The sequence below is a fragment of the Sceloporus occidentalis genome, unplaced genomic scaffold, assembly GCF_023333645.1.
Source record: "Sceloporus occidentalis isolate IW3139 unplaced genomic scaffold, rSceOcc1.0.p SCAF_4, whole genome shotgun sequence".
Classification (NCBI taxonomy): domain Eukaryota; kingdom Metazoa; phylum Chordata; class Lepidosauria; order Squamata; family Phrynosomatidae; genus Sceloporus; species Sceloporus occidentalis.
In genome coordinates, this window is record NW_028316984.1 from 52341415 (window position 1) to 52367590 (window position 26176).

At 40.6% G+C, this 26176-nt stretch overlaps 1 protein-coding gene across 2 annotated transcripts in view; it reads right to left on the reverse strand.

Annotated features, from left to right (window-relative positions):
* Positions 1-26176, reverse strand: part of MBD5 (methyl-CpG binding domain protein 5) — a 173219-nt gene that overhangs the window by 39624 nt on the left and 107419 nt on the right. For both annotated transcript variants that reach the window (XM_089520059.1, XM_089520060.1), the window contains 4 exons: positions 17596-18278; positions 15060-15162; positions 12411-12591; positions 7838-9976 (listed from right to left, as the gene is read on the reverse strand). In XM_089520059.1, coding sequence (XP_089376185.1) covers positions 7838-9976; positions 12411-12591; positions 15060-15162; positions 17596-17708 — 2536 coding nt within the window. In that variant the 5' untranslated portion in view covers positions 17709-18278. The remainder of the gene's footprint in view (positions 1-7837; positions 9977-12410; positions 12592-15059; positions 15163-17595; positions 18279-26176) is intronic.

The following is a 26176-nucleotide window of genomic DNA, read 5'->3' on the forward strand; positions in this document are numbered from 1 at the left end:
AAGCAAGAGAGGTTTCTCTGGGGAAAACAATGGGCTATATCCAATCTGATTTTGGTGGTTGACCACTGGTGCAGCAGAACTATTTTTGGCTTCTTTCTACAACCCCCACCCCCATGGCTCTGTAGAGTTTCCTAGCCTTCTGGAATAGGTTTTTATGGTTGCATGTGGGGCTGCGCCCTCCAAATTCTGCTGATGGAAGCAGTTACATCAGAGAAAACACCCTTTTGGTTCAGTACTGTCTCTACAATCTCTTATTTTGCTGTACTTGTTAAGTGAAATAACTGTTTGAAAATACTGGAAAAAACACAAGAAATATTCATTCAGTGAAAGATAGTTTCTGACAGGCATTCTCAGAAGGAAATGCTATAACAGAGTACTGTATTTTCTGGTGTATAAGACTACTTTTTAACCCAGGAAAATCTTCTCAAAAGTCGGGGGTCATCTTATACGCCAGGTGTCATCTTGTAGGGCAGGTGCTGAAACTTCTGAGCCGGACTGGAGAATCTGTGGTCGCTGCATATGGTGGGGGGAGCTCAAAAACAGCTGCGGCCACATCCCCACTGTATGCAACGATCATATGAAAGTGGCTTCCACTCTGATAGTCTTGGAGACAGGGAGGGCTGGGCAGTCAGGGAGAGCTGACCAATCCAAGCAGGCTTTGTATACAACAAGGTTTCCTGCTAAGTACCTCCATGTCATTTGAATTAAAATTACCATGTTGAAATCAAATCTGATGTTTTTTTAAAATTTTTATTTGGTGTGTGTTGGAAGAGGGATAGTCTTATACGGTGAGTATATCCCAAACTCTATATTTTAACTGGAAAAGTTGGGGGTCGTCTTATACGCCCAGTCATCTTATACGCCGGAAAATACGATAAATTCAAAATAAAAATCTCATTCAGGAATATTAACTATTATCCTCCTTCCCTGTGATGTTTGAAAAAGATATTTGTAGAAAAATGTGCTTCCTTCATATATAGATATTTTGTATGCTTATGCCACACATCTTACTATAAGTTTGATTATCTACGTCTCCCTATAAAAAAAACCTGATAGCTGAACAATCCTGAATATATGCTATGGGAAGTTTTGAGAGGTTTAATGTGTTTAAATAAAATTAAGAACAAGTAGCTAGTTGCAATTAAATAAATATTTACGTGTTATTGCCAATTTAATACAAATTATTTTCCTATATACCACAGTAAAAAATGCAAATGCTGATACATGAATATAGGCACAGGTTGTTTGCAAAAAAGTATCATGATAATATAAGTTTTTTTCTGTATTTTAAAAGCAATGCCATAATGTTTCACATCTTTGGTGCCTTGCCTTTTGTAAATTCTGACCCAAAGCACCTCCTACCCTTTAAAATACTACAATCATGTTTGCTTCTATTTGTTGTCCTCCTCACTGCCCATATTTTCAGTTTCATATGCTGACATTAATGTTGGTTAATCTTTCAAGATTTTGTGAGCTCTATTATAGACACAATACACACACACACACATAGCAGCTGATTCACAAAAGATAATGTTTATAAAATGATTGGTTTCTAATGTCTTTAGGATCCTTTTTGTTTGTTTCTGCTGGCATTAGGCAGCAGATGTGAGACTATCGGATCTTTTCAACATATTTTACATTGTGAAGTCGAAGGCTTTCATGGCCGGCATCCATAGTTTTTTGTGGGTTTTTCAGGCTATGTGGCCATGTTCTATAAGACTTTCTTCCTGACGTTTCACCATCTTTGAAGATGCCAGCCACAGATGCTGGCGAAACGTCAGGAATAAACTCTTCTAGAACATGGCCACATAGCCCGAAAAATCCACAAAAAACTGCATTTTACATTGCTGTTTGTGTAAGTTACTTTGCTACCACTTGTCTTCCTCTGCTTTTAGTTCTCACACTTCCACTTTCTGAATCCTTGCTATCCTTGAACACCTACCACATGACTGTTCATTAATCTCCTTCTTTGTATCTAAACATTATGGCAAATGCCATCACAAATGGACTTCCAATTCTGTTCTAAGTGTGCTATTTCTAATAAGTTCTCAGTTGTACCATTCTATCTTTACTAATAAAAAAATTAGGGAAAAGGATATCAGGGCCTCCTCTATTCAAAATGCACTGAGAAGACACTGCAATTGATTTTTTGAATTCTTAGTAAAGCACTTATGCTTTTCAGCATTCTGAAATTACTTGATACAATTCCTTTTCAATTTCATGTTGGTTTGGCCTCTCATATGACAAATTACCTCCTTCTTTATATATTACTCTTCAATATTAAATAAAATGTCTGTTATCTTCAGAACTCTCTATTTGCCATCAATTGTATATCCTCATCTTTCCCTCCCCTTTTCACCCAGAAATTGTAAGACCCATTTCTCTGTATTGCTTGGGCAAGAATTAATACCCCCAATAGTGGTACAAGAAAGAAAGAGACAGCCCCCTAGCTACTTTTCTTTGACTTTGTGTTCCAAGACCCCTTGCCACTAACCCCCTTCTGGCATAAATATTTGCATTTCAGAGGAAGAAAAACAAGGACATTCAACTTGGATTTACTTATTTTCTCCCAAATTGAATGTCAGCCTCAATATGACAGCTATCTGGCTTTTTAATATCCCTTTGAAACATTATGGATGTTCCTCTACAACACTGTTTCAAAGGCAAATATGAAGTGATTCAAACATATTCTGAAATAACATTCTGTGCATGTGGCTGGCAGTACAAATATTTGACTCCTTACAACAACCATACGGGGCTACAAATATATAGATACCTTGGAGCATTTTCCCCCTTCCTTTTAAAAAAAAGAGCTTGTGTGAACTGGGCAAATGGCTGTAACGTAACATATAAATCATGGTAGATCATAGCCATTGTTTAAACTGTGCACATATACAGTATAACATTATGCTGTGGCAATGACGAGCCCTTATCACATTGCACTGTAGCCATGTTATACAGTAGCCACAGCCCTAAACATATTACATTGCAGACATTCATGCACCTCTACCTCTGCCAGGACCAAGGAAGAAAATGTTGGAAAAATGAAATATTTTTAACTGCACTATAGAACAATATGATTCTGTTCAAATCAACAGCTGACAACTTCTTTCAGGCACTTCACTGCAGCTGTATTTATTTCAGCCTTACTTTATTGCAAACAATGGGCTACACTGAGTATTATATCAATGAACCTCTGCTTCCCCTCCTCTCTACTACATACCCCTTTGCCCCCAAATTTGTCCTGGACAGTTCCTCAACCCACTGAAGCACATTTGAGGACCACACAAGGGGGAAATATATTTTTTTTTTACCCACAGCCCATTCTGTAAGCAGACATATCTCAGTGAATATAACACAGTGTGATTTTAGGGGTTAAAATAATCATGGAGACATTAAAGTTAACTCCTACTAGAAGGAAAAGGTTGTTGAGGTATGGAGCAGCATTGAAAATTTTCAGATGTGGCAGAGAAGCTAATGGTCACTCACTCCTTTTAACCAGGAATTGGTTGCAGCTGTGGCTCCAGACAGCAGTGATTGTCCAAGGCCGCAGAGTGTGCCAGAGAGCAGCATGTAGCACTTATGTAAATATGCTGTGTCATCTGGAGTGGTGGACAGTAACCCAGGTAACACAGGAAATTGTACAGGAAGGGGTTGAGCTAGATTGCCACATGGCAAAAGTGTAAATAAGCTCAAATCATCTTTGTACAGTGTGGGTTTTGCAGTTGGCGGATGGTGTTGGTATAGCTCTTGTGTGTGTTTTGCAACCAAAAATAAACAGTGCCTCTTTGGAGAAAAGCCAGCCTACGGTGCTTTCATCTAGCAGCTGTTTTTCCTGGCAAAGCTCCAGTCTGCCAGTTTGTCTATCTACTCACAAGCTTCCAAGATTACTCTGCGTTTATCTCTGCATATTTCTCCCAACAAAGGTATCATGAAAGCAAATGGCCATCAATTAGTGCTGATTCAAACATGACATCTGATAGTTTTCTTCAATCATGAGTGTACCTGTGTGAGCTCACAATCAATAAAATGTGAGGTCAGGCTTCATCTGGGGCAATTTTTGGCACCTTTAAAGCATAACCTCCATTCTGTAAAACTGACAGGACTTTTATTCATGTCCGAGCATCTCATAAATGTTCAATCACTGCTTTTGTGCAATCTTGTGAAGTTGTACAATCTGTCATTAGCAATGTGTGATCTGGCCTATTTCAAGACTAATCCCCCCTTCTGATCTACTGCCTAATACAGCACTATCCTTATTGGGCAATATTTCAATGCCAAAATATTTAACATAAATGTCATTTCTATAACTTGGTGATTTTATAATCCTCTAGACCCTTGCTCTACCAGCCCCAAACAGGCCAAAAGCAAACAAAATATATGTAGAATATATTAGGAAAAGCTTCCCTTCCTTAGCCCATGTTATTTTTGTCCCTAGCTATACATCTGAAAGGCAGTAAAATGCATATCCACATCTTTCTGAAGATTAGTCCAGACACATTTGTCAGAAGCATCTTGCTCAAAAATCCTATTACAAAATCAAAAATAGTATGCAAAGAGGCTAACAAAAAAGTGTGTTTACTTATAGATAAGGGAAAGAACTGCAACCTGCTGTTTTCTCCAAAAACAGAATATGCATAATTTCTTATAATTAGTTCTCATAATACTCTGCATTACAGGGTTTTGTTTAGGCAGCAATAAATAAAACCAGTAAGTTTTATTTCCAAGGATGTAACTATGGGATGGGGTGGGGAGCTGAGGGTGTTGCCTTCTCCCAAATGGGAATTCTGCCACTGAATTTTCCTCTAGTCCCCAAATTCATAGCACAGAGTGAGAACTGAAATTCATTAACATCTAGAACTCTTTTTATTTGCTGTATTCAAATTCCTTTGGTCAATTTGCCTGCCTTTTTATTTTGGATGCCTAAACTGTATTTCTAAATATTCAACAGAAGTTTCAAATAACTGTAATGCTAGAACTTTGGGAACTGAGGGAAAATTTCATGGCGGGCTGAATTCTTGTTTGGAGGGAAATGTCCACATTCCTTCCCTAGTAGCTTTATCACTGAACATTTTGGAAGCCACTGCTGAAAAAAGCCTGATCGTTCTGTTCTAAAATGGTGATTATAGTGAACATTCAAAACTGTAACTATCTTGTGAAGAAGCATGCATTCAATAATTGTACCTATACCCAGTGTTTTAAATGAAACAGCTCCATTCGGAGGGATCTAAATATGTATGTTGACAGATGGCAAACAGGAAACAAGCTTAGACCTGAAACAAAATATTTAGAACACCAGCCATCCTTAAACAGAAATTCTGCAGTGTTGTTTGGGATTTAGAGAAAGAATGGGGTGAGAGATTCCAACAGGAAAAAACAAGTGAATTATACATCTCTGTCCCCATCAGCTGAATTTTTTAAAAATGGCTTACTGCCCATCTCCTGTCCAGACACATACACACCAACCATGGGAAGTGATAGGGGACTGAGCATGTCACCTGTTCCTTCTCCTACCTTTCCTCCCCCTACTTGCATTTAAAGCCCAATTGTTCTTTATGACCACTGAACATACTAAGGGGCAAAGCAGATGGGCAGGAAGGAGTGGCTAGAAGCTCCACCGAGCCTGACTGCCCCAGAGATGAGACGTACACATGCCACAGACCCGAGGGCACCTCCTCCCATGGCCTCAAATAAGAGAAGAAAAGACCTGCTCCTTCAGGGGCTGGTTTTGGGTTGCCTTAGGTGGCCTGGGTGCAGCCCTGGGGCAGTTTCAGAGTGCTTCAGGGGTGTGCATTGTGTAAACTCTGTACTCCTGGAGTGACCAGAAGCCACTCCCGTCTGCCCATCTGTTTCAGGCTTTAGTCATTTATTTATTTAATAGTGTTCTACCCCTTTTCTTTTAATTTTTCGTACCTTGTGAGTTGCAAGCATGCAGAAACCACTCTCTTGTTGCCACTGCCTTCATTTCACTACCTAGCTGAAGGCAGAGGATAACTATATTCAATAATACTAGGAAGGACAATGTAAATATTGAAAATGTGAACTATTGAAGGTATGGAAATGTGAAATCAAAATTAATTTATTTGGCCTTAGAAGCTGGGTGCAGACTTTTAACAACAGAGGAGAAACAGACATTGAGTCACGTCTGAATAAAAGGTCAGAAATGAAAACGCCTATAATGTAGTTAGTATTTCCACTAATTGTTCCCTTTAAGGGTTATTAATCCTCCTAGTGTTCCATATTTGGCACATGGGAAGAGGGAGAGGGAGAGGAGAAAAATATTCTCCATGCATTTTTAACCACACTGACCTGCTCAAACTTGGGCAGACAGAGGGTGTACTTTTCCCATCCTTTTGAGTGTATGATTAAGGGTAGTGACTCCACTTCAGAAAAAAAAAAAGAGAGAATATTGATGGTAGTTAGTAATGATTATTAATCATTATTCTATGCCACTCTGAGCTTTCAGGATGAAATATTTTAATAAAATAAACTAACAGGAAGAGCAAAGATCAAGATTTCTGTGTTACTTTCTTTTAGCATTATTACAATCTGGCATCTCATTTTGTAGATCATATCTAGCCCTTCCTAATTCTAGAGATTTGATCCTTGTTGTTTGTGATTACTCTGCAATGTGGCCTGTAGGACAACCACATGTGGTAGATCTTTCCTGATGGTGGCCTGGTAGACCTTGGCTGTGGAACACCTCCTGATGGAGAATCAATTGTGTTTTTTTCTTGCTGTTGCCATTTAGGCACCTTCTGAAAGAACATCTGTTTGTGCAAGTTTTTCTTTTATTGTACATTGATATTTAATTACTTGTTTATTATTTAAATTAGAATTATGGTTTCAATACTATTTCTGTATTAGTCCAAGTTTCATATAACCTGTAAAATGATCTGGCCTCTTTGTAGGAAGATTGGAATATAAATGAAACAAGTAAACAAATACATAAGGATGAACTGCGACAAAATATATTACAGTTTGAGTCTCTCTAATCCAGAATTCTAAAATCTGAAATACATAAAAAACCAAAACTTTTTTCGTGGGCAGGTGAGATAGTGATACCTTGGGTTTCTGATTATTCAATGTATATAATCTTTTGTCTCATAGACAAAATTATTAAAAATATTGTGTATAAAATTATCTTCAGGTAATGTATATTAGGTGTACAAAAAATGAATGAATGTTGTGTTTAGACTTGGGTCCCATCTCTAAGATATCTCACTGTGTATGCACATGGAAATACAGGTATTCCAAAATCCATTAAAAATCTGAATTCCAAAATATTTCTAGTCTCAAGCATTTTCAGATAAGGAAGATTCAGCTTGTAATGGCAAACTAAAATAGTGCTTGCGGACAAAGGGGACACAAATGTAACTAAACATGAATCTACATTATAGTCCTGCATTAGAATTATCTTCAGTGTCTATCATTAAAAGAAAAGCAAAATAAATAATAATTAGTAGCTATTGATAGCCATGTCACTAGAATCTGTCAATAAGATGAAAACTCTGAAAAGCAAGCAGAGTAGATCCAGACTGGATTATATTTAAAGATTTGTTGAAATCAGTGAATTAGACAGGGTTAGATATCTGTAATTTAAATTCATTTCAGTGGCTCTGCTCTAACTATGGATAGATCTGGATCCAAACCATCATATACAATTACCGTAATCTCCAACTGCACTGACTTTTTAGTTTGTACTATACTGGATGTTTGGTGATGTTAGCAGAATGCCAAGAACAAATATATTATTGTTTCAAAAGAAATATACACACAAACACCAAGAATACCATGATTCATATTTTTCAGAGGCTAGCTTCAGAAAAATGCTTACCTGTTTCAGGACTGGTTTGATTGCAATTGCTCACAATGCTGTTTGGTATCACTGGTGTGGTGGGTGCTTGGATTCGTGGCTGGATGGGATTCAGATGTAATGAGTTTCCTAAAGCCATTGCAGATTGATTGAGCACCCTGCAATTTCCACTAGCTTGCATCTGATTTATTAAACTTGCAAGATGGTTGTTTGGGCCAGGGCTAGAGCCATGGCCAAAGTTAGTGTTTGAATTCTGGCAGTGCATACTTTCCCCTCGCAAAGGTACATCCTGTGCCAGTGAATTCTGTAGAGTGCCAGTGTTCATGTTAGTGTCTGTAAAATGCAGCTGGTTAGCAGAGCAAGGCAAAACAGTATTTGAGCTCCCACAACCAGAAGTACTATTGCTGCTCATATGAGAACTTTGACAGCTCATGGACTGAAGTAATTGGGACATAGATGTAATGGGAAATGAACCTTGATTCTGCTTTCTTATCAAATCAGGCCCTGATTTAGGAACTCCAGAACTATCCAACTGAGATTGCCTAAGCAAACTCAACACTGTAGTGGTTGGTGGTTTTCTTTTCCTCAAAGGGTCTTTCTGTTGAGACATCAGTTTATCTCGTAGTGCTGCTCGACCACTTTGACCTTCACTTGATGGTAAAAGCATGTTGGCAGTAGGAGGAAACATGGTGTTTAAAGTGCTGTGTCCATCGTTGCTGCCACTACTAGCAACAGTTCCAGAATTGCTACTGCTGTTGCTATTGTTACCAGCAAGTTTATTTTGATTTGCTAGCTGTGCTTTGGCTGCTGCTGAGAGTAAACTACTAGCTGGAAAGGAGGCAGCATTGTGCTGGTTCAAGATCTGATTTAAAGGCATTCCCAGCAAGCCAGGTTGACTTTTCATGGGCCCACTTCCAGCAGATGCAGATGGGAATACTGCATTGCTTGGAGGATTTAATACATTACTCATTCCAGCAATCAATGTGTTTGGGATGTCCTTATACTGATGGAGTCCATCAGTCTTTGTAGAAGGACTTGATGGCATGGATGGTCTTGGAGACCCTATCGTTGACCTTGGAGATCGAGGGGGAACTTTAATATTACTACAAGATGACTGTGGTCCCATTGGAGGCATCATAAAATTTCCATGATCAGATGATGTGGAAGATGAGCGTGATCTTTGGGGTGAAGCCTCAATCCTTCCAATTCCAGATGCCATCATATGAACTGGAGATGTTACTGGTGAGGGGGAGAGAGAGGTTGAATTAGAGTGCTGAACTCTTTGCAGATGACTCCCATGGTTTGTGTGTCCAGGTTTTACAGTTGGTAAAGGGAGATTACTTGGTAGAGGAACGACAGCTGGAGGCATGCTTACATTCATCACAGGTACCTGAGAGTGGATATTTGAATGATAAGTACTTGGATTAATGATAACAGGATTTTGATTCACTGGTTTGCTAGGAATGGGGTCAAGAATGCCAAGTGGATCCTTTTCTGATGTTAATGGCTTTTTCTGAAGAGCACAAGATGGTGGTGGTGGCGGTGGTGGAGGGCCTTGAGGTGGTTTGTGGTGAAACATTGCTCGTGGCATTTCCATACCAGTTGAAAAATTACACATGGGCTTTTTCATTACAGGGCTTTTTGTGGTCAGGGTTGGGGAAAGAGGTATATTAGTCCTTCCAGCCATTGCACAAGATGACTGCACAGGAGAACCATGTAGCATTACTGAAGGTGGGGATAGAGGGGTTCTGTTCATGTGAACAGGACTAGAGTTGGGTGCTCCATGAAAACTGGAATTACTCCTTGTGAAAATATCCGGACTTCCAAGTGGGTCTGTCCTAGGCGAGATTGAGCCATCTCCATATATCTGTGATCCTGATGAAGCTGGACTAGGCATTCCTCCATGGCTGCCACGATAAGGAGACTTCTGCCCATGCTCAGTACTGCCCAATCTCTGTCTGGGATAGACAGAATGAAGTTCTTGTTGCTGGCTTGCAGTCATCTCTTGCACATATAGCCGGCCCATGGCATTTGAGGCCCCCATCATCAATTTGAATGGAGTTTTACATTCTGGCATAATGGAGTTAGTAATTCCTTCATGTGATTTATTCCTTATTGATCTTGGAGTTGCTGCTCGTGAAGGTACTATTGGAGTTGCACCTGAAGTAGAGTACATGGGAGTTACTATGAATTGAAACTAAATAAAACATTATCACAACAGAATTGCTTTTTTCTCTTTCTGGACAAAACTGTACATAGGTAATGAATGTGCACATGACATACAGAATCCTAAAAAATGCTTCAGGTCTTAAACCAGGGTTTCCAGGTAAGAGAGCTTATACACATTGTAACTCACTATGTTGTTGTGGCGAGAGGTTAGGGTACCTTCTAGAAGAAAGGCAGCATACAGATGCAACAAATATACAAATAAATAATAATTTAGAACCAATACACAAACTATTTTTTAAAAATATATATTAAGAGGTCTTTAACCATAATATAGAAAGTGCCTTTTATCCCAAATCAAATTTAAAGTGTTTTTGAGGACATTTTCCTAGACATGATATAGAGAAATAGCATTTTAAGATAATAATAAAAAACCCCACATATACTATTTTTCCCTCCCCTCCCTGCTCCTATCCTTGCTGGAATTTAGCATCCAGAGGAAGCAAGCAGCAAGTGGAATGTCTAGCAAAGAATAGAAGGAAAAGAGAGAAAGGCAGGAAGGGCATGTGGGATGCTGCCTCATGTTGCACCAGGAATGCATAGGAAGAAGTTGTTGGACCAGGCATGGGGGGGGGGGGGGCGGGGCGGGCATGAATGGATGGGAAGAAAACCATAGTGGACATGGATGGAGGGACTCGAGAGAGAACTGGGAGAAAGAGTGGTCAAAGAGAAAGCGAGATATATAGAGAAACAAAAAAGAAAAAAGAATGTGTTGTGAGAGTATCAGAGGAAAGGAGGTTTTGCTGACATGCAAAACAGCTCCTCAGTGGGAGACAGAAGATGAGAATTAAAGAAACAAGACACCAAAGATGAATAAACAAACAAAATCAAACAGCTTAATTTATATACCGCTTCATACTGAACGAATAGTGTCTAAGTGGTTTACAACTGTAAGCTAATTGTCCCCAACAATCGGGGTACTCCTTTTAGCGACCTCGGAAGGATGCAAGCCTGAGTCGAGCTTGAGCCCTTTTGCTCGTATTGAACTCGCAACCTTGTGGTTTTGAGTGAATGGCTGCAGTACAAGCATTTAACCACTGCGCCACCAGGGCAAGAATGACAGAGATATTGCTGACAATATGGGAAAAGATATCTTTCTAAGAGTAAGGATAATAAAAAGCAGCCACGAGAGGCAGGCAAAATGAAAAGGATTCATAAAATCAGAAAGCATTTTGGATGCCACATAATTAATTTTCAACATTTTAGTGAGTGCAATATGTTTGCACAGAAACAGAGAGCAGTATATTAAAATGCTTTTTACAGTTACACATATATGCCCAACCTAAACATTAAAAAAAGTGTATTTAAGTTTTTCTAAGTAACAGAACTGTTTTCACTGTTATTAAGTACCTGAGAAGTCAGGACAGAGGCTATCCCTACCTCCCCTCATCTCCTGCTTACAATGACAGTGAACAATCTTTCTATAGGAGTTAAAACAAATTCTCCAAACTACCTGGCCCAGAAGACTAACAGCAGTTAGTTGGAACAGCAGCAGGTCCTGATTCAGGGCTGGAAAGCTGAGTGCTAAAAGCGACCCTGGCATCTGCCCATACTAAGCTATCAATCTACCTACCCCAAAAAATACATGTATAAATTTCCCCTTACACTGAGGCAGGCCCTTGGGCTAACTAGTCTTGAATATACTATTGAATAACTGTGCCTCTTCATAGTCATTCATATAGTCACATATTCTCCCAAAAGCTATATGAGATCCTTTCAACTGTAAGTACCAGATATTAAATTTGGCATAATAATAATAATAATAATAATAATAATAATAATAATAATAATAATATAAAACTTTACTTATACCCCGCATCTCTGTCAAAAGACAATCGAGGCGGCTTACAATTATGTCCATACAAAAACCCAATACCCCAGTTTTCCCTCCCTCCCCTAAAACAAACATCTTCTGCAAGAAGAGCAAGTACCCTGTTGCTGAGCTATGATACAGCCCCCTGGAACCTTTCCTCTCACATTCCGAGGACTCCAATCCCTCCCCAGCTTTATTTGGGGGTGGCATATCCTGCAAGCCCCCCACACAGAAACCGGAAGTAGGTTCCAGTCCTTTGCTCCCTTACTTCAGCAGTTGCCCATTCTGCACTAGGATATGTGATTCTGTTTCTAGGAGTTCAGGGGTGGGTGCGACAGATTTAGGATTACTAGTATGAAAGGGGATGATTCTGAAAGACTTACCATATAAAAACATTAAAATTACCCTGTAAATTTTGATTGTTCATTGTTTCTCTTTTGTTTGTTTGGCCATATTTTCCCCATATATTGATACTGCATCAACCAATATCTTAGTACATTAATTCAATTTCTACATAGCTTCTCCCACAGACAAACAAACAAAAGTAAAACTTACTTGTTCCACCACCAGGACTAGTCAGAACCAGTGAGGGATGTGGCACTTCCATGCTTTTATGAAGTGTAGCCACAGCAATAATTTTTCGTTTGTGAATGCATAGCTTAGTGACATCTTCATCTGCTTTGACATCTTCAGCTGTTCTTTGTGTCACAGCAACTCCAGGATCAAAATTAAATACCTTAAAAATAATGCCAATATCAAGTGTTATGAACACAGTTGTTTTGGTTATATCACAAACAAAAACAAGGTTCAGTGGAGACTAAAACTGAAAGTAAGTTTCCTTCACTTTCCCTCAAAGCAGGTAATATGTAGAAATCAAGGTTGACAAAATACAATCTTCTTTATTCTCAGTAGCCCTTCTGGTGCAAGGCTGGGGAAATTACTGTATTTTCTGGCGTATAAGACTACTTTTTAACCCAGGAAAATCTTCTCAAAAGTCGGGGGTCGTCTTATACGCCAGGTGTCATCTTGTAAGGCAGGTGCTGAAACTTCTGAGCCGGACTGGAGAATCTGCGGTTGCCGCATATGGTGGAGGAAGCTCAAAAACGGCTGCAACCACATCCCCACCGTATGCCACAATCATATGAAAGCAGCTACCGCTCTGATAGTCTCAGAGACAGGGAGGGCTGGGCAGGCAGGGAGTGCTGACCAATCCAAGCAGGCTTTGTATACAGCAGGTTTTCCTGCTAAGTACCTGCATGTCATAAACATTTGAATTAAAATTACCATATTGAAATCAAATCTGATATTTTTTTTAATTTTTATTTGGTGTGCGTTGGAAGAGGGGTAGTCTTATACGGTGAGTATATCCCAAATTCATTATTTTAACTGGAAAAGTTGGGGGTCGTCTTATACGCCCAGTTGTCTTATACGTCGGAAAATATGGTACCTATCTCTGTTTTAATGCCATGGAGAGTATCTAGCACTGGGGCAAACTGTCCTGGGGTTTTAACCTGGCTTCCTCTGGGGTTGCTCAAATGGCTGTAATTTCTTCACCATTACATTGTTACTTTAATAGTTTTCTTCCTGTTCTAAAAGACTGAAATACTGTTTTAAACCCAGAAGAGGCCATTTCTAGAACAAGATGTGACTGTAAGTCATTTATGAAGATCACTAAAAAAAGAACTTCCAAGGGCATAGTGGAGGCGAAGGGGAAGCAACCTGTGGATTGCACTTTCTCCATCCTGGTTCTAAGGCATGATGATGGTTGATTGAACAGGTCTCCAAAAAGTTATGGTGCTTCAAATGGTACTTTGCATTTCTTCCTACATGGTAAGGCCCTCATGGGCCATGACCACATTTATACACTTTGCTTGACACTTGTATTAAGCATTTCAACAGTTAAAAGGAGGAGAATGTGGGGGGAAAGTGCAGTCATCCTAAGAAAATGAAACAGAATCCCTGTGTGCAGCAAGTGGGGTCCATAGGCCATACAGTCCTTAAACCCCATTTTTGTAGCCCCTAAAGTCCCCATTCAGAGAATACTCCAATCCCCAATAATTGGAGGAATAGTTTTGATTTTGTTTTGCCTGAAAATCACCCCAACATGCCCCATACATGTCAGCAACATGACTGTTCATGCCCACAACCCTCCAAATACCAACAACACCTTCAAATGTGGCTGTAAAACAGCCAAGAGGAGAACCAGGAGTGACATTATGTCAATTCCAATGATGTGATAATTCACTGGTGTAGTCTGGGCAGTAGGCATTGGGGGAGGGGGGAGGGAATGGCCCCTGGCCCCTACACAGTTGCCATTGCACAACTGTATGGTAAGAAAAAGACACAAGCAAGATTTGTAAAAGATATGTTGCCACCTGCTTTGAAATCCCAGCTCACACATTGTGCATCCTTCTCCTTTTAGGATAACTCATTCCATCTCCCCCACCTTATGATTTGTCTGCATGGAATCAGACAACTTTCTACATCCATAGAACTCATTCATTCCTCAGTGACCTTTTTTTGGGAGGGGATTGGTTTTTGAAGGTAGTCTCACAAAAGTTACTTTTTGCCTGCATTAGGATCCACACTTGGAGAATGATTTCAACACTACTATATAAGATTTAGAAAAATTGATGGAAAGTGTCCCTACTTCTGAAATAGAGGGGAAAAGAGCTACAGTTCCCTTCCAATGCCATCCCTGTTAATAGAATTGCCATTATTAAAATGAGTAAGGTGCCAGATGAAAATAAGGCTCCTAATCCCCCCCCCCCCCGCTTCTGGTAATATTTTTCTTTTTAACTTTTATATCAGTAGATATATCTGTACAGTAATTGCCTTGTCTTATTTCTCTCTCTTAAATATAACTGTTTAGTACTCCAAGTTAAGGTAAAAGTTCTGCTTTGATGCTCAAGAAGACAGAAGAGCAGATTTTTCTCCTTCAAGCACCACCACAGAATCCACAAATAAGCTGCATCTGAAAATCAAAGAGACACACTCACAGTCTTCATGACCTGTTAAAACATGCAGTCTTGCTTTAAAAATGGGTTTGCTTCAAAATAATGCCTTTTAAAACTGGAGCCGCAAAACAAAGAGATTTAAAATTTAATTGCTCTAATCCATGTCAACATCTTGGCAACGACTGTAAAATATTTAGTTCTATATATATTAGTTTTACATGCATGATATTAAAGCATCTCATTTTACCTTAGGAAGGATGAGAGGACATTCTAAACCACATTTACATGTTCCATCAGTCAGCAGGTATGTTTTAACCTGTTCCAGACAGGACAATAAAGACCCACTAGGACTGAAAGAATAAGAAAATGGAACACAAGTACATTAATGAATATTATTAGAAAATAGTCTGTATGTGCAATATGCAAGCAGCAATGTATAAAAACAAACAACATCTGTCTTGCAACAGTACCCACAAAAAGAAAGACAAATTCAATTTCCACATTAGAACAATACTTCTATCTTTCCCCCCTCTACCCTACATTTTACAATAAAGATTCAAGGCTTGATATTTCAAAGATGTTATATTTTTCTCTTGGACATTGCAGAATATCAACTTTTCTATTAATGTATAATGCACTGTATAACTTATAATTAATGGAAGAAGCGCAGAACTACTATACAGTAATTCCAGCTGTACCACATTTCCTACTATACGAGAAAGTGTATCAACAGCTTAGAAGTAACTAGTTTGAATTTCTTTTTTCAATAATGAACCTAAATTACAGTGTAAATATAAATTACATTGTAAAAGGAGTGATGATATCCCTTGTTATGACTGTAATATACTGGGAGATAATTTCATGTCTTTTTCATGGACAAGTGTAATTGTTTTAGTTACTTTTCTAATTAGAGGACACATGCCACATCACTACTGTTTTTTGTTTTTTTACCAGTGTGGCTTGCAGCATTTTTAAAAGAACTAAATAAAAGCACTTATTTCACTTCTGAACAACAAGTAAAGTTACTCTTTAAATATCATAACTATAAGGAATTATTTATCTTGTTGGGGGATTTACACTAGTCATTGTAACCAATTAGTTTTGAAAGGTGAAGTTCAAAGTTTGGCCTCTCTACTCTGACTTCAAGCAGTGAAAATATTCTTCTACAGAAGGAGACACATTTAAGCTTATACAGGATTCCAGGGGAAAAACTTTTAGTAATATGACTACTTATGTAAGTGCTTATGGGCAACAATGCTGTGTTGGTTAGATTGTTTACATAATATTCTGTGTTCTTATGTAAGAAACATCCAGTGGATAAATCTTGCATAGGGTAAATACCAAGCAGGAGAGTACTTCTGTCATGCTGTATTTGGTCTCTTCAGCCTCTTGAAGCATTGGTAGTTTTGCTAGGCCTCTGTGCAAAGCAAGTCCACTGAAGAGGCTGCTTAGCTGGGAATGGAACGAAGGAAGTTTCCCATAATGTACAAAGGTTCAACAATTTTGATCTTGGCAGCCAGTTGAAATGTATACTTGTCATAGCCTTCCCTTGCTGTCAACTCATGGATGGAGCAGGGTCTTGTCTCTGACATCATGCTAAAATGCATAGCCACTGCTATACAGTTTGTAGGACAGTTCTTTACAGGGGCCTGGGAATGAGCCCATCTTCTTGTTTGGTACTTAGAAAGTGTGCTGAGCCATCTCAAAGTGCATAGCCATTGCAGGGACATTTCCCCTTGTTCCCTCTAGCTTCTGGGGAACACCAATAGTGATTATTGCTAATTTAAGTTAAATGGGCACATCTTTGTCCAGCTACTGCTTTTAGTCTTCCTATTAAAGAATTCTAAGTTATGTTTTTAACGAAATTTACTTTTGCTGTTTAGTAATCTGTGGATTTCTTATTACTCAGAGGACCAAACCTTCAAAAATTGAAGGATTTCTGGCAAGAAGGAAAGTTGTCAAGCAAAAATCTGGAGAACTTAGCATGCCCCATTAGCAACTCTGTAAACCAACTGTGGAATCATTACTGGCCCCACCCCTTCACATCAGAGGAACAGAGAAGGTGTGCAGTACCCATACTATTTCCCAGGATGGACTGTTTCTATTAAAATCAAGACATATAAAAGTAGAAAGGCACTCTAAGCTAAAGGAATTCTGGGATACAAATTGAGCAAAGTGTGTGTTGGTGGGGGAAGGAATTCACTAAACTTGTAAAATATTTTAATTTTAAATGGTGCACCTAACAGTGCAGCGAAGTAGCATGGCTTCCTTTAACATAACAAGCAAAAATCTATGTCTCAGTTTAGTTTTACTGACCAGGATCCATTTCAGATCCCAGATAGTAAAGGGTCATTAAATCACCAGACTACAGATGAAAGATAACATGTTGAATGTGTTTCCTCTTAAACACACACACACACACACTCCTCTCCATCCATGGAAAGCTAGCATGTGAGAAATCCAGTTCATCTAGCTTGATGATGTTTTCTTCAGGAATAATGTTGTTTACTGGAACATCCTTCAAATGTACAGCTTTCCATCTTTAGGCTGTACAAGGCACAATAAAATCTAGATGCCACTGCACAGAATCAAAAGATGAAGGGTCCTAGAGGAAACCACAAAACAAAGCATTCATCAAATGTTTTGTATGATATATAAATGGGTGGAATTAATGGCTTCTAGGGCTAGATGAGGAGGCTTTTAGCTATCAAGGAAACAGTCACAGAATTGCTTATTCAGCATTTCTAAGTATTGTAACACATATAATTGTTTGGGTTTTTTACCTAATATACAGAACTCCACTTTGATCCACTCTTCGTTGCCATCCAACTGGGACTTGTACTGCTGGTAGCCCTCCATCTTTGTCCCCAATGTCACATTCCTTGCTTCCATTCATTTTTTAAAAAAATTCTGCTTGTGACTCCTCAAAGATATCAACAATGAGATGATATCCTTATTTTATATGTCATCATGGCCTTCAGAAGACGGCCATATAGTACAGCAATTCCCAGTGTGTACAAAGTGCATTAGGAAAATTCTGGCTTACTCCATAAAATCTCCCATTTTGTGTTGTTGACAAGTCAGTTGCCCATTCTGATTAATATTAAATATGAAATACTTTATTCCTTATATAGTCATAAGGACAGCTTAAATGGGTAAAAATGAATGTTTCCAGCTTGGGAAAATCATAATCCATCAATGCTCTGGTACTGGCCAGGAAAAGAGAAAAACATTTTTTTTCTTAGTTCAGCAGCATGACTCCAAGTTGATCACTGCTTAAGTTAATTTGTATTTTGAGAGAATAAGTCCCATTTTTCCAGGTGAACCATGGCCAAGATCTCCAACTATTAAATTATTTTAAATGCTGCTATCTTTTTGCTTTCTTGTACTCTTCCATTCATTGTCCAAAGTACTCCTGGGCATTTCTTGTGATTCTCTCATGATGATACAGCTTCACTGTGAAAATCTAAGGGGAAGAAAACACAAGCAGTAAATATGTTAAGAAGATAATTTTATTTACTATAAAAATAGGAACACAGTTGACTCTCTATCTCTAGGGGGTTCACTATTCAGAGATTTAACCATCAGCAGCTTGGAATATATATATATATATATATATATATATATATATATATATATATATATATTATTCCCCAAAAAAGCAAACCTTGATTTTGCCATTTTGTATAAAGAACATCATTTTACTGTGACACTTTATTTAATGGGGCTTGAGCATCCATGGATTGTGGTATCCATGGGGGTCCTGGAACCAAACCACAGCAGATACCAGGACCTCAAACTAGTCATCTGGAGACCAGGGTTCAAATCCCAGTTAGTCCTTGAAACCCACTTGGTGACCTTGGGCAAGTTGCACTCTCTCAGCCTCAGGAGAAGGCAATAGCAAATCTCCTCTGAACAAATCTTGCCAAGAAAACCTGGCAATAGGTTCTCCTACCGTCATAAGTCAGAAACAACTTGAAGGCATACAATGTTATCATCATTAACAACAACAGCAGCAGCAAATACTATCAAAATGTGTCTATGACTTTTATCTGCTATGTACTCAAGAAGCTACATAACTCTTAAAAAGCACTTATCCCGCTACATATTTCAGTTTTCTAAGAAGCTAAGTTTGAATGCATGAACGATTAAGACTCAGCAAGTACAGGGATGGGCAATTGTGGCTGTCCAGGTTTTGTGGGACTACAGTTCTCATCAAGAATGAAACATGATGGGAACAGTGGCTTTTTAAAACATAAGAAGAGCCAGAATGGATTAGACCTAGGGCCTGTCTAGTCAAACATTCTGTTTGGAGAGTGGCCCACCAAATGGAAATTGAGTTCAAGCACTCTCCAGCAATTTCAAATATAGATGTATATTGCCTCTGTTGCAGAAGGTGATAAGAAAGTCACCATGACTTGGTAGCTAACGGCTAGCGTATTCTTGAAGACATATGCAGTTAGAACCTGGAATGGTTGTAGTGGAATGACATCCCAGCCTTTCTCAACTTTTTTATCCTGGAGAAACCCTTGGGATAATTTTAAAGTCTCAGGAAGCTCCTTCATTTAAAAAAAATGCTGTTTTTTATGCTCCTGCATATAAAAAATATTTTTAAATACCTTTTAAAATGTTTATTTCTTTCAAATCACCATCTCTCATGAAACCCCTAGTGTCCTATCACAGAATCCTAGGGTTCCCGGGAACTCTAGGTGAGAAATCCTGCCCTAGAAGAATGTAAGCATCCACAGTTTAACTGCATTATTTTATGTAAGCTGTCCAGAAGAGCTTGGTGGAATAGATATCACCTCAGAAACAAACATATACAGTCGGCCCTTCCTATACACAGATTTTTTAATATATGGATTCAAGCATACACAATTTGAAAAGGTTAAAAAAAAGTATAAATTTAAAATAACAAACTTGATTTCCCACTTTTTATAAGGGACACCATTTTGCTATGTCATTATATTTAATGGGACTTGAGCATACATGGATTTTGTTATACATGGGAGATCTTGGAACCAAACCCCTGCATATAACAAGGGTCCACTGTATGTATGTACGTATGTATGTGTGTGTGTGTGTGTGAATATACAGTGTGTGTGTGTGTGTGTGGGTAATGTTTATGCTTCAGTAGCCTGGCATGCCTATCAAGGTTAATGCAACCAGTGATTCTCTAGAACACAGAATCATAGAGTTGGAAAGGACCACAAGGGTCCAACCCCTACCATGCAGAAATACACACTTACAGCACTGCTGAAAGAAGCCCATCCAACCTTTGTTGAAAAACTTGCCAAGAAGAGTCCACCACCATCCCACCATCCGAGACAGTCCATTCCACTGCTGAACAGTTCTTACATTTAAAAAGCCCTTTATAATCTTTAGATGGAATTTCTTTTCTTGTAATTTGAATCCGAATGTGAACAAACACAGCATGTTTTGGGGAAGGGGCTTCTATTTCATAGACACAACCATTCACTTTCTAACCAAAATTAGAGTCCTTTCAGTTTCCTTTTAGGAAATCTACTCCATGTCACATCTTAACTTCATGCAGTTAAGATACCCATACCCAGATCCAAAACAAATAAAGGAGAAAATCCCCAATGAAATACTACTTTAGATAATATTTGAGAAGGGAACATATGAGTCAATCTCAACCTGCACCAGGGAACAGTATGCTGTCCATAAGGACCTGTCGTCTCCTCTGAGTGATTACTCTTATTAACCCATCAAATCATCTCTGCACTGAGTCAGGAAAAAAGCAGGTCCCTACCACAGGGGGTATATAAACAGGTGGGGGGGGGGCAGTGGTGATTCATTTTCTACTGCCCCCAAACAAAATATTCAAGAGGAAAATAAAATCTTAGGAAATAGTATTTCACAGCTTCCTTGTTTCCTTACACAACATTCAGTGCCATTCCATTTTGCACAAAATGAAGGAGATCTGTAGGAAAGAGATAGATGAGAACTGTTCTTTCTTACTATGTCCTACCGCCATATCACAAAGCAAGCTGTTTTATCTTCTTCCCTAAATAAATAAAACTTTTTATTTATACCCCACTTTTTGTTAAAACAATCAAAGCGGCTTACAACAGTTAAAATAGTACATCCATATATAGAAAGTATCCCCCCTTAAAAATATTAAACAATATAAGATTTAAAATTACATAACTATTAAAAACTAATAACAGTGGCAGAGTCATCACATATATACTACTACAGACCCCTCCAGTCAGATGGATGAATTTGATGACGCCTTTCTAGAGATGTAGTTGTGATGGGTGACTTCAATTATCCTGATATTTGCTGGAATTCAAACTCAGCCAAATCCTCAAGGTCTAGCAAATTCCTCACTTGCCTTGAAGACAATTTCATTGTCCAAAAGGTGGAAGAGGCAACAAGGGGATCAGCTATTTTAGATCTGATCCTAACCAACAAAGATGACTTGGTTAATGGGGTGCAAGTAGTGGGATCATTAGGTTTGTCTCCTAGAGAGTGGAAAGGAGAAGCCAGGCATAGTCAGACATGCATTCTAGACTTTAGGAGAGCTGATTTCAGTAAACGTAAAGAAATACTGGGGATGATCCCATGGTCAGGAATACTAAAATAGAAGGGAGTTCAGGATGGATGGGAGTTTCTCAAAAGGGAGATACTGAAGGCACAATTTCAAACAGTACCAGTGAGGTCTTTAAACAGAGGCTGGATGGCCATCTGTTAACAGAAACTAAAAAGATAGCAATAAGGTAATGGAAAAAAACCTCAAAACCAATAGAATTAAGAGCACTGCAACTCAGATTTGAATCCTGAATCCAAGTGGAATCCTTCATCACAAAAGCAGTCAACTTCTCTATTCTATCATACACATAACTTTTTTCACTACATGTTGTCTATACAGTACATTCAATGTGAAATCTTTACAGAACTTGGAAACAGTATTTGGGTAATTTTAATCCACTACTGATATTGAACATATTTACATGTTAACATAAGGAGCATGGCATAATATTGACAACATTTTATAAATAATAAATAAATAAAATTTTTATTTGTACCCCGCCCTTCCGGGTGATCAGGGCGGCTAACAAAATGCACCGAAGCGCAAACAAGATACAAGATTAAAAACATACATTAACAATAACAATCCTTAAAAACAATAAAAAACCCCTTAGCCCAACCTCACGGCCACGAGAGAGGAGGGAGGCCCACAGGATGTTTAGTCGGGGAATGCCTGATTAAATAGGAAGGTTTTTAGGCCCTTCCTAAATTGGGCCAGGGTGGTAGATGAGCGGAGCTCCGTGGGCAACATATTCCAGAGGGCTGGGGCAGCTGTGGAAAAAGATCTTCTGGCAGTAGCAGCCAACCTAGCCCCAGGCACCTTCAGGATTTGCTGCCCAGATGTTCTGAGGGTGCGAGGCGGAATGTACGGGGAGAGGCGGTCCTTCAGGAATCCTGGGCCCAAGCCATTTAGGGCTTTATAGGTGATAACCAACGCCTTATATTGCGCTCGGAAGCGAATGGGCAGCCAATGGAGATCTTTAAGCACGGGTGTTATATGGCTGGTCCTGGGAGCACCAGTGACCAGCCGCGCTGCCATGTTCTGCACCAGTTGCAGCTTCCGAGTTTGGTATAAGGGTTGCCCCATGTAGAGTACATTACAGAAATCCAGTCTCGAAGTTACCAGAGCGTGTACAACAGTTTCAAGGTCCCTCTGAGCCAGGTATGGGCGCAGCTGGCGAATCAGCCGAAGCTGATAACAGGTACTCTTGACCGTCGCATTCACCTGAGCAGTCAGGTGAAGGGAAGAGTCAAGAAGCACCCCCAGACTGCGCACGGAGTCCTTCACGGGGAGCGTGACCCCATTCAGGACAGGTGGAACCACCGTCATTCCTGGTCCAGGGGAACCTATCACTAGTACCTCCGTTTTTTCTGGATTAAGCTTGAGTCGGTTTTCCCTCATCCAGCCCATTACTGACTCCAGACAGGCCACAAGAGGAGAGACGCCATCCCCGGTCACTGCATCAGTCGGAGACATAGAGAAAATGATTTGGGTGTCATCAGCGTACTGATAACCCCGCGCCCCATATCTCCGGATGATCTCTCCCAGCGGTTTCATGTAAATGTTAAATAGCATGGGGGACAAAATGGCTCCTTGAGGGACCCCAGTTTTAAGGGCCCGCTCGCTGGAGCACACGTCCCCCAGCTGCACCATCTGGGACCTCCCAGAGAGGTAGGAGCGGAACCACTGGAGCGCAGTGCCCCCGATTCCCACCTCAGCCAGGCGCCCCAGAAGGATACCATGGTCTATGGTATCGAAAGCCGCTGAGATGTCCAAGAGCACCAACAGGGACACGCTTCCCCTGTCAATGCCCAGACGGAGATCATCGACCAAGGCGACCATGGCTGTCTCAACCCCGTGACCCGCCCGGAAGCCAGTTTGAAATGGGTCCAGATAGTCCGTTTCATCCAAGACCGCCTGAAGCTGGATCGCAACCGCCCTCTCAATCACCTTCCCCAAGAATGGTAGCAGCGACACCGGCCGATAATTATTATGAACCAGGGGGTCAAGGGAGGGCTTTTTTAGGATCGGTCTTACTATGGCCAATTTAAGATCCGATGGAAATCGTCCATCCCTGAAAGATGTATTAATTATCCGGCGTAACAAAAGTGTCACCGCCGGTCCCCCCTGGGCCGCTAACCATGAGGGACAGGGATCAAGAGAGCAGGTTGTTTTCCGAACACTTCCGAGGATCTTGTCCACATCCTCGGTACTCACCGACTCAAACTGATCCAGTATAATATAGTCCACGGAGGCTCTGGACGCTTCTACCCTAGGTTCTGCCATAATGTCGGCGTTCAGACCTTCGCTTATACGAGAAGTTTTATCCACGAAAAAGTCGTTAAACAAGTCGCAGCAGGCCTTAGAGGGTTCAAGGATCTGGTTCAGGGCGGGAGGGAGCTGAGTTAGCTCCCTGACCACCCTGAACAACTCTGCTGGACGCGACTCCGCGGACGCAATACGAGCACCATAGAACGAATTCTTTGTTGCTCGTATTGCCTCTCCATAGTCCTCTAACAGTCGGTCTAGGAGAGTCTTGTCGCTTAAGCGAAGGTGTTTCCGCCAACGGTACTCTAGCCGTCGCAGAGCCCGCTTCCTCGCCCGGAGATCTTCCGTGTACCAGGGCTTGCGTTTGGAAGCGGGCCTGAGAGGGCGCTTGGGAGCGATTCTGTGTATAGCCCCAGAGAGACCGGTATTCCAGATACCGGTAAGGGCATCAACAGAGTCGCCGTCATTTCCAACCGTGAGCCCCTCTAAGGCTTCTTGGAACCTCTCAGGTTCCATCAGCCTTCGAGGGTGGACCATCCTAATCGGTCCACCACCCCCGGGGGGGATCTGGGTAGAAGCCTTGATTATCACCTCTACCAGGAAATGATCCGTCCATGACAAGGGGGAATTATCAACTATTTCCACCCACGGATTTTCCGCCTCTTCTTCTTATCTTCTTCCTTAACACCCTCTGCCTAGAAAGCCTCAAGCTGGGCAGTTTCCTCTTTCACTTTTAAAAAATTGACATGCTAATTCCTCCATTTTTTAATTAAAAGAGCAAGAGCTTGAAATTATCTTGCTATTTAATTAATTATTGTTGTTGTGTGCCTTCAAATCATTTCCAACATATGGTGACCCTAAAGTGAACTTATGATTTTATTGGCAAGACTTGTTCAGAGGAGGTTTGCTATTGCCTTTTCCTGAGGATGAGAGCATGTGACTTGCCCAATGTCACCCAAGGGGTTTCATGGCTGAGCTGGGAATCGAACCCCAGTCTCCAGAGTCACAATCCAACACTCAAACCAATACGCTACTCTGGCTCTCGTTATTATTTCACCATATTTTTCTAGTGACTTTTCTAAAGTCTGTCCTCAATTTACACTGAAACAATTCTTTAGTTTAGTTTAGGTCACTAAAATTTGTTAGAATTTTTTACACTTTCCTCTTTCACATTCAGAAGGCCTATTTTCTTATTAGAAAAAAAATATTATGAGAAGAAATCCGTTATGAGGCAGATTAATCAATGTGATTTCTTTGGAAAGGCATCAGGGACAGGATGTGGGGTCACAGTAGAAGAATTTCTGGAATTCAGGTTTGTGAAAGAGTAATGGAAAAGGAGGAAAGTGAGTCCTGGGATGGAATGGAGTGGGAAAATAGTTTGTGCAGCAGGAAGCCAACTTCCCTAAACAGCCAGGGACCTTTCAGGGTGTCAGTCCTTCTGGGCTTCAAAGGCAAATACACTCCCCATGTGGAAGGAAAATGTTTTTGATCTATATGAATGTGAAGTCACAGTGTGATTGTCTTCAGTAGTCTCTGTTCCTCTACTGATATATATTCTGGACTTATTTATATTATATATTTTTCTATAATACACAATGTTCTATAATATTATTTGAGGTTTTTCATAACGTTGCTCATACAGTGCTAATAAAGTGATTTTTCCCCCTTGGATCCACCCATTTCTTTCTCTCTTGGTTTTCCATCTCTCTCATCCCTGCCTTTCCCTTCCCCTTCCCCCTTTAATAATACAGTATATTGAAGGTACGATGGGTGCAAAGAAGAGGGGGGGGGGGCTAGATAAGTGATAGTTAAAACTTGAAATCACTACTTCTGGCTAACAAATGTATACTTGACCACTGATACCTGCAGACCAAACTTCTTGACTGGAAATGAGGAAGCAGAAAGGATGCAGTGATTAAGTTACAAATAAAAATGTTGTGCATATGCTCTGAGACTCAAAAAATACAGTGGATCCTTGTTATACGCGGGGGATCCGTTCCAGACCCCCCCACACGTATAGCAAAATCCGCGTATGCTCAAGTCCCATTTGTTCCAATGGCGGCACGCGTGCACACACGCCGCCATTGGAACAAAAGTTCCTTCTCCCTCCCCTGCCTCGCTTCCCTCCTCCCTTCCCTCCCTGCCTCCCTCCCTTCCCTTCCCCTTACTTACCTTTCATCACAGCGGCTTGGCCTCCGCCGCCACCGCTGCGAGGGAAGTCGGGTGGCAGTGGCGGTGGCGGAGGCCAAACCTCGGCTTCCTCACTGGCGCTGATGCCGTGAAAGGGTACGTTGTCGGTGCCGGAGGTCTTGAAGGCCTCTGGTGCTGCTTCCCTCCGCGCCTCTTCGCTTTTCTTTGCGAAGAGGAGGCGCGGAGGGAAGCAGCGCCAGAGGCCTTCAAGGCCTCCGGCACCGTCACCCGGCACCCTCAGCGCCGCGGAAGGGGCGGGTGTCGGTGCTGGGGCGCTCTTGGCCTCCAGCACCGGTATCCGGCCCTTCCGCGGCGGAGGAGGCAGGATGCCGGCGCAGGAGGCCTTGAAG